Source organism: Moschus berezovskii, chromosome 2, assembly GCF_049115385.1.
Source record: "Moschus berezovskii isolate FMDL1 chromosome 2, NW_MosBer_1.0, whole genome shotgun sequence".
Taxonomy (NCBI): Eukaryota; Metazoa; Chordata; class Mammalia; order Artiodactyla; family Moschidae; genus Moschus; species Moschus berezovskii.
Window position 1 is genome coordinate 9,984,824 of NC_142461.1, and position 9,672 is coordinate 9,994,495.

At 51.9% G+C, this 9,672-nt stretch overlaps 1 protein-coding gene across 1 annotated transcript; it reads right to left on the minus strand.

Moving 5' to 3' along the window:
- Positions 1-5,202: 5,202 nt before the first annotated feature.
- Positions 5,203-7,292, minus strand: NR0B2 (nuclear receptor subfamily 0 group B member 2). Its single transcript, XM_055398915.2, has 2 exons — positions 6,755-7,292; positions 5,203-5,507 (listed from the first exon to the last, which is right to left on the minus strand). The coding sequence occupies exons 1-2, from the start codon at positions 7,290-7,292 to the stop codon at positions 5,266-5,268; spliced, it is 780 nt and encodes a 259-aa protein (XP_055254890.1). The 3' UTR covers positions 5,203-5,265.
- Positions 7,293-9,672: the final 2,380 nt, after the last annotated feature.

A 9,672-nucleotide genomic window follows, 5' to 3' on the forward strand; every position in this document is an offset into this window, starting at 1 on the left:
ACTATCTTTTTTAAAAATCCAAAAATTGAGAGGTGAGTGTTATACAGCAAACAGTGTGTGCTACAGTAAAGACGGTAAGCCCTGGAAAAGTTGTTAGATGACCCGAGAAGTTACGCACTGATGATTCCACACCATTGTTATTTGTGGGATGAAATTCCCGAGACCTCGAATGGTGCTCGATGTGTAGTGGAGTCTCAGGAAATCATCTCTGATGGAATGAATATTCCTGGCACTAACATGGGGATGTGCTGTTGAGTGTGGCTGAGGACTCCTTCCAGGGGAAATGGGCCACTTCCCTGGGGGAACAAGCAGGCCAGATTTCTCAACAAAAACTTAAACCCAAAAGTAACCAAGACAGTACTTTCACTCTCACTCTGTACAGTGACGTGAGGAGAGGAGAGAGCTGGGTGCTGCTATTTGCTCTCCACTTGATCATCTCTGACTTTTAAAGACTCATGATACCATAGTGTTTAAGGGCATAGGACCTGTGGATTTCCCTGGTGGTGTAGCGGAAAAGAAGCTGCATGCCAATGCAGGGAACATGGGTTCGATCCCTGGTCCAGGAAGCGCTCTCCTGCCTCAGAGCAGCTAAGCCCATGCATCATTACTGAAGCCTGCATGCTGTAGGGCCCACGAGCCACAACTGATGAGCCCCTGTGCTGCAGCCACTGAAGCCCAAGCACTTAGAGCCCATGCTCCACAAGAGAAGCCACTGCAATGAGAAGCCCAGGCATCGCAGCTAGAGGGTAGCCCCCACACTCCACAACTAGAGAAAGCCCACGTGCAGGAACGAAGACCCAGCGCAACCAAAAATAATTAATCAATTAAAAAAGGAGCACAGGACCTAAATCAAAACCGTCTGAGTTCAAATCCTGACCCTACTGCTACTAACTGTGTATAACCTTGAGTAAATTATCTAACTTCTTGGTGCTTCGGTTTCTCCATCTATGTAATAGAGATAATGATAGTACTTCCAGCATTGAGTTGTAAGAATTAAATAACATAATCGATGTAACATGTGAGAGCATTGCTCTCCATAACTATTTAATAGCTCCCCAGAATGACTTGCCAGGAATGGGGGAGTTCCCTTTGTTAACTCTGATTCCCTGACACCTTAACCTTGTTGCCTCCACCAGTTTCACTGGGATGGCTTTTCTCTGCTGTCTTGTTCTGTGACATGCTCGCTTTTCACCTCTCCAGGATCCTCTGTTGCTCTTGGGTCGCCCGGGATCCAGTTGCCCCAGACACTGGCAGTTAGTGGAACACTCTTGGGCTCTGACACCTCTGTGCCTTTGCACCTATTGTTCCATCTGTCTAGAATGCCCACCTGCTTGGCTTGCCTGGCAACCCCCTGTTCAATCTCTTAGGTCATAGTGGTCACCACCTGGCTGAAGAACTTTTCCCAAATCCAGACAGATCGGCACAGTGAATCCACCTTCCAGAGCAGAGGATGCAAGAGACTTGGGTTTGATCCTTGGGTCAGGAAGCTCCCCTGGAGTAGGAAATGACAACCTGATCCAGTATTCTTGCCTGGAATATTCATGGACAGAGAATCCTGGCAGTCCAGGGAGTCGCAAAGAGTTGGCCATGACTGAGTGGCTGAGCACTTCCATGCACATTTCTAAGCCCCTGCTGCCTGTTGGATGTCCCTCTGTCACAGTCCAGATCACTCTGTGTTGCAGTTACTCATGTGTCTTTCTCTGCTATAGACAGTATGTTCAGTGAAGGCAGGGACTGTATCTTATTTATTCTGTGCTCCTCACCATCTAGCATTGGGTCTGGTACAAGTGGACATAGAGAAAGATGTTGAAAATGGAAGGAATGGATGGATGGATAGTGGGCACTGGCTTTTTGTTGGTGACATAGGTTCTAGACTGTGTGACTGTTTCAAGGGCAGGGAGTGTCAGCACAGGGCACAAGACATGTCGGCAGCCCGACTGCTTAATAAGCAGTCAATGATTTGGCTAATGAAGGTAGAAATAATGATGATAATCAAATGGTACCTGAGGCTGACCCAGAGCCATACCCATTCTCCTGCTTCCTAGTGAGTCATCCCTGGCTGGGCCTTACGACAGCAATCAGACTGAGAGACGTAAACAGTGGCTGAGCTGGCTCTAGACAGTCTGATCTTGGCCATGACTCACTCCAGCCTGTGCTGGTGGCCGGAGCCTGGCCTCCACAGTCACACAGTTCAAATCCCAGCACAGAGGGTGATCACTGCAGACCCTGAGTAAGTTGTAGACCCTGTCTAAGCCTGTTTCTTTCTCTACCCTCTCTGAGTGATGCAACAGTATTCCTGCTCTTAAGATATTGGTAGTGTAGGCACAGTGCCCCACCTTCGGAAACCCTGCAGAGTCATGGAGAAAGCATTACTGCCCTTATCAAACTTATAATTTACTTCTTTAGTTTTGCTCAGTTTGTCTTTATGTTCATCTAGAAGGCTTGGTTAGGGTACAGGGAGTGACTCAAGAGACACAGACAAGAAATAGACAGAAAAGTGGCTCCCCAGTCCTGTGGAGGGGTAGGAAAGACATTTGCAAAGGAATGAGGTAGGCTAGTAAGGAAAGCTATTTGGATGATGGAAACATTAGGTGAATTGAGGGAAATGGCTGGGGTGGAGAGCAGAGAAGAGCGCTGTCCGATGGCTGCTCAGCATTGGAGTCAGGGGGCAGTCGGTGAGAGGCAGGAAGAGCTCAGCCTGAGAGTTCAGAGAGGTGCCGCAGTAAACTACTGGGGGCACTCAGTGAAGGGACATGAAAGATAGAAAGGCCCCAAACCCCTGAACCTGCTGGAATTGGCCCTTATGGGGCGACAAGGCTTCTCCTCTCTGTTCATTAGCTGTGGCATGCAGGATCCTTAGCCGGGGCTCGTGAACTCTGGGTTCCCCAATCTGGGGGCGAATCCATGCCCCCTGCAGTGAAGCACAGAATCTTAACCACTGGGAAACCAGGGAAGTTCCCCAAGGTACATGCTCTTGAAAGGGTTGCCTCATCCATCTTCCAGGTGAGATGAGCCCAAGGGGTGGGAGGGGGGCAGAGCTTGGAGGAGTGCTTGGGGCTGAGGTCTGGGGTCTGGGGTTCTGGTAGAGGGGGGAGGGTGGAGAGATGTAGGGCTTGCTCCTGGTCTCTAAAGGATGTCTGTATTTAAGGGTTATGATTAGTCCTGGCTGAGGGTGGCTGTTGAGCAGGACACAGCCTTTCTAACGATGGATGTTGGGGTCACCATGGGAAAAGGGAGTGACTGAGGCCCTAATGCTGGTCAGAGCAGTTTGGCCTGGATTTATAGCCTCTGGGTAGGCCCTGGAGGTGTGTGGGCACAGCTTCCCCGTGCTGGGGGCCACTGATCTTTTCACTGTGACACACAGAAGATGGTGAGCATGCCCTGGTGTGCCCCGTTCATTTGCAGAGTTGCTGTAGGTGTGAACATCTGGCTTGGGAGCGTGTCTCCTTTCCCTGGACGTGTTTGCCGTGTGTCACTGGGTGAGTGTATCTGGGCCGTTTATTTCTGTGATGTGTGTGCGCTGATGGAAGGTCTGTTTTGTGGGTCAATGTAGGCAATGTCTGAGTTGTTCAACTCAGTGTGTGTGTAGGTCTGAGTTTCGCGTGTGTCTTCACGGAGGGGTCTGAGCTGTGCGTTTTGGCCTCACTCCGGTGTCTGAACGGTGAGTGGGTGATGGGGTAAGGGACAGGGGCACCCTTGCTGCTAGCACCGGCTGCCCATTATGGGTCCATGGCCTCTTCAGTTGTGGTCTCTTACCCTGGGCCTTAGGGAGGGGTCTGAGTGATGACTCCTAGACCGCTGTCCCTGAGTGAATGACCTCTTGTGGAGTAATCATTAACTTGCCCCCCATGAGAAGAACCCAGACTGTGGTGGTGAGGGGGTGGGGCCTGGTCAGGACGGGCCTCATTGCTGGAGAAAGGAGGAGGACAGAAGGGGGGTCCTATAGGCTTGTGTTCTGTTATCATCTCCTCCTGCCCATCCTGCAGGTCATTGACCCAGACCTGGGTGATGTTCAAAATATTTAATGAACAGTGAGGCACAGACATTGACCAATCAGAAGAGACACAAACCATGCACTGAATGGAGCAGCCCTGGAAGCCATGGCTGTGCCAAGCGCTGCTGGGAGGGGAGGATGGGTCCCAGGAGAAGGGAGAGCACTGAGGGGCAGTGGGAGGGAATGCAGGGGGCCTCCAGGCGGTGGCTGCGAACCAGCTGTCATGGAAGTGCATTTCAGGCTTTAACAGCTGGTGTGGCAGCTAAACCTTAGTCTGCCTTGGCTTCCAAGCAGCCCCTGGGTCAGCCCTAACTGCCCTTGCCCCCTCGCATTAGGAGAACAGGGGACCCCTCTGTCTCCTGAAGGAATAGGGGAAGTTCAGTTCAGTTCAGTCGCTCAGTCGTGTCCAACTCTTTGCAACCCCATGACTGCAGCACGCCAGGCCTCCCTGTCCATCACCAACTCCCGGAGTTTACTCAAACTCATGTCCATTGAGTCGGCTATGCCATAGGGGAAGTGAATGATCCCAAATGGCAGAGATTCCTGTAACCTGTTTCAATTTGGAAATAGGCTGCTTCGTTTTCCTTATTGGTTATTCTCACTGAGGTGAGAATCCGAGCAGCAGCAGAGGGAGGAATCAGCAGGGGATTTGAGGAACAAGGAAGGATACTCCTACCCCTTGATATAAAGGCAAGGATATGTGGGGTCCTGAACTGATACTAACTCCTGGTTCAGATCCATGCAATATAAATCTCACCGCCAGAAATGAAATCACCATCCCACCCTGAAAAATCAAAACTCCGGTTTCCTGAGTCCTGGCTTCCGTGTCACTTGTAGTTCCTTCCTCTTGGGTTCCTTCTGATGGGCCGGGGGACTCTGGAGATGAACCAGTCCCTTCCACATGTACAAACTACACTATCACATTCCAAGGGTGTCACACCTTTTATTACAAAAACCAATAACTTAAGTCAGTTCTGTACAAAGTAGAACTCCTGGCCCAACGAGCAGCGGAAACTTCTACCCTGCCCCAGGAGGGGACAGGAGTCTTGGCTCAGAGGTTCTGGAACCACCAAGGGCTGGTCAGACAGCTGGAGCACTGTGTCCAAACTGAGGAGGGTCAAGGTGGGGTGTGGCTGAGTGAGGGCCCACCTGGCTGGGCAGGGGCCAGCTGCCGTGGGGAAGCCTCTGGGAGCACTGGGTCACCCAGGGGACAGCCAGACCCAATCAGTGCTGCCAGCCTCCACCCAGTCCCTGCTTTGGGCTGGAGCAGGTCAGCTCAGCAGAAGCATGTCTTCAAGGAGGTCCGCGATGTCAACGTCTCCAATGACAGGGCGAAGGAAGAGATCTCCAAGCAGGCTGGGTGGAATGGACTTGAGAGTGGAGGCCGTGAGGAGGACACGTGCCAGACGGCTTTGGCCTGCTGGGCACCAGGGCTCCAGGACCTCCCACAACGCCTGGTGTGCCTCCTGTTGCAGGTGCCCGATGTGGGAGGAGGCGTAGAGACCTGGCACGTCTGCGGGCAGAGAAGGCAAAGATGGCTGGTGAGTGGCCTACTCCAATACCACGGGGCAAGACTGGCCCAAGACCCGAGGCCACCAGCTTGGTGCCGTTGAGGCCCGATCACTACCTCCTTCATTTATTTATTTTTCACTTCCTTCGTCCATCCTTCATGGAGAGGCAGGACAGAGCCACCGGTCAGACCCTGGGTGGCTTGGCTTTGAACCCCACACTGTCACCAGCCTGCTGTGTGCCCTTGGGCAAGTTTACTCAACCTCTGTGCCTCAGGTTCCTCGTTGGTGAAACAGGGGTAAATAATAGTACCCATCTCCTAGGCTTGTTATGAGGTTTAAATGAGTTGCGGCTGCTGCTAAATCGTTTCAGTTGTGTCCGACTCTGCAACCCCATAGATGGCAGCCCACCAGGCTCCCCCGTCCCTGGGATTCTCCAGGCAAGAACACTGGAGTGGGTTGCCATTTCCTTCTCCAATGCATGAAAGTGAAAAGTGAAACTGAAGTTGCTCAGTCGTGTCCGACTCTTAGCGACCCCACAGACTGCAGCCCACCAGCCTCCTCCATCCATGGGATTTTCCAGGCATGAGTACTGGAGTGGGGTGCCATTGCCTTTTCCGTTAAATGAGCTAGTGTATATAAAACCTTTAGAACTCGACCTAACATACAGTAAATGTAATGAAAGTGTTTGCTATTATTATAATGAATAGCAAATCATGCATTCCTTGGGGGCATTTTGATGAGGAATTCTCATCTAGGCGCCTTTCAGATCACAAAGAACGCTTCCTCTATTTGTTGTCCTGGCTGAAGTTTATGAAGACTCCTCGCTCTTCCCCCCCTCCTGACCCCCATTTCCATTCCTCTTCTCTACGTGGTCTTTCTGAAACCGCAGTTTCATCTTCAGAACTTCTCCATGCAGTCTGCTCATGAAGGCACCACCGAGGCATAGCTAGGTCTGCCCTCCCTCCCTTCCCCTTCTTCTGCCCTAAGGGTCAGGGAAATTAGCAGAGCAGCAAGGCCTAGATTCTGACATCAATAGACCCGAGTCCCCATTCTTTCTTTTCCCCTACCTGGCTCTGTGACTTTTCGCCAGTCACTGATCCTCTCTGCTATTGTTTTGTGAAATGGCTATTTGGAGATAATCAGGACCCAGAGGGATTTCAGTTGTTAAGCCCTTAGAATGTGTCTTTCTCTGGCTGTGCCCTGCCCCCCTGCAGCCTTGGCCCCCATCCAGGACTGTCTGGGATCTCACCAGGGTTGAAGAGGATGGTCCCTTTCAGGTAGGCATATTCCTTGGGGCCCAGCTCCAGGCTCCAGAAGGACTCCAGGCAACATTGCAACCACCGCACCTCAGCGAGCGAGGGCTGGGGCCGACTGGGCCGCTGGCCGCCGGCCCCGCTGCTGGGCTTCTCCAGCAGGATCTTCTTGAGTATGCTAGGCATCGGGGCCTCGGCCACCTGGAAGGTCACGGTGTCTTGGGCCAACCCCAGCAGGAAGAGGGGCCCCCAGCAGCCCCGCAGCAGCTGCCGCCGATCCTGGGGGGGCAACTGGCAGAAAGACGGCAGGTTCCTGAGGAAGGCCAGCGTCTTGGCCAGAACATCCAAGGCCTCCCGGCAGGTGCGATGGGGCGTACACAGCTGGACAGGCCGGTGCTGCCTGCACAGGCAGCGGCTGCGGGCTGGGGCCACAGAGGGCCGGTCCCTGACGCTGGGGCTCAGAAGTGTATACAGAATGGTCGGGCGGCCTGCAGCACCCTGGCACGGGCAGGGCCCTGGCTGGCTGGAGCTCATGGTCGAGGATCTGGTCCACCTTCCTGCTGGCTCTCCCACCCTCGGCTTGGTGCCGTGGGTGCTATTTATATCCCCAAATGGGGGAGGGAGGGGGGAACCGCCCAACAACCTTGACTCCAGAAGTCATGTTCATTGAAAAAAAAAAGAAACTCACGCTGACCCTGGCAGAACCCAGGGGGAAGTGGTGGGGGAGGGAGCCTTGGGAGCTCCACGTGGCCCCGATATCACTTCAGTCAATGAAGCAGCGGGTGCAGGGCACAGGGCCGCCTGCCCGCTGGCCCCGCTGCCCTTTATCAGATGATTCAAGTGGATAAACAGGGTCATTAACCCAGGCTGTACCAGGGCACCAAGGCCTCAGGTGCACAATCAGCAGGTGGCCATGGCAGGTGTCCCTATTGGTGCTTGCAGGGCTCGCGCTCAGCAGGGGAGCCAGCCCCAGAGCCGGACGAGCCTTGAACGCAAGGCCCAACCTGGAAGCGCCTTATCACTTGCTTGTTTGCCTAACCTTGAGGCCCTGCTCCTGTTGTCAGTAAGGAACAGGCTGCAGGGAAGAGAGCCAGGATCCTGGGGGGCTGGGAGGACTTTGCCTGGCTGTGCAGTCTAGAAGGAGGCCCCCTTCCTCTGACCCCAAGTTCTGGGTGGCAGAGAGGCCTGCAAAAATAAGGTCCTTAAGAACTCTTTCTCCCCAGCCTGGATTCTTGAAGGGCCCCTGTCTGCTGAGAAGCCTGGCAGAATAATGATGAAATACTGCTGTTTATTGAGCACCTACTGTGTGCCAGGCACTTTCCACTCTAACATTCAGAGCTTCCTTCTGAGGCAAGATTCTTACTTTTTGAGACTCAAAGAGGTAATGTGACTTGCCCAAGTTCTCATCACTAAAAAGAGACAGAGCCTAGATCAGTCTGACTCCAAAATCCTTGCTTGTTCCCCTGGACCCACTGGCCCAGTTGTGGAGCCAGAGCTGGTGATGACCTGGGCCCCCACCTCACTGTTGCAGATGTTGCCCACTTATGATCTGGGCAGAAATGTTGCTCTGCCTCCAGCTGCATGGCTCCTCTGTCCCCAGGCAGCTGTCTCGGATGCTGGGGCCTGGGTGGTGAATGCTGGTGGCAAGGTCCTTGGCTGTGTCAGGTCTATGGACCTTGGCAAGCCCAGCCTGCAAGCCTTCTGCTGATACACGCTGGGCAACCATCACCACCCCCGGCATCCTCTCTCTCTTCCCAGTTCTGTGACTGTGGGCTGAACCCCAAATCTCTGTGGGCCTCAGAAGCTTCACTCAGGGCAGTGCCTACTTGCAGGGCTGCTGTGAGGACAAAGTGAGGCCCTAGGTGTCAAATTCCAAGCAGTTTCTGGCATCCTGGAGGAGGACTTTGCTCCCCCCTTCCCCTGACTAAGGAACTAAGGCAAACAGGCCCCACAGACAGGCATGCGTCTCTCATGCAATTAAAATCACATAAGAATCTTTTTTAAAAGAGCACAAGTAGATTTTGATAAATTATAATTAGGTTGATCACCTAGGTTTAATGTGAAACTAAGGACATCAATTTTATGGCCACATATACATATTAAAAAAGCCACTCTAAGATGCTGGGCGAAGCCCTAGCAATGTGTTCACATGGTCATACAATTACATAAAATTTGTGACCGTGGACCTTTTCGGAAATCACATAATAATCTTAATTCTTGCACTTATAAAGTTCATTTAATGACCTTATATCTTCCTATGTCTTCACAGCATCCCCTGGAAGGAGAGTCTAGAGTTAGACGGGCTAGTTCTAAACCTTGCTCCAGCACTTGGCTGAGTGACCTGGGCACGTCACTTCATGCTTCTGTGCCTCGGCTTCCTTACCTTTAAAAGGGCAGTAAGAAAAGCCACTCGTGAATATCGGTTTTATGGGGACTGAAACTCATACAATTTTGTAGGGCCTTCTTTAAGAGTAGAAAAATCAGTTGTGCAAGTGAACATTGAATAAATGAAAAAACAAGTTAGTACAATTTATAAACTAAAATAAGCTGACCAAAAATACAAACATCACAAACCCAGGAGAACAACAAAGTACATTTACTGATGAAGTGCCTGGCAATAATTGCCAACATATTTTACGTGCACACTCTTTACTCATCTCTTCACATATTAGTGATATTTATTTTGAAGCCAATGCAAACAGAAAAGTTGTTGGGACTTGCCTGGTGGTCCAATGGTTAAGACTCTGCTTCCGCTGCACGGGGCATGAGTTTGATCCCTGCCAAGGAACTAAGATCCTTCCTGACACAAAAAGATCACAAGTACAGTACAGGGAACTTTTCTTACCTTGAATAATTTGAAAGTAAGTTGCCAACCTGAGCCCCAGCACCCCCAAATACTTTAGTGTGCAATTCC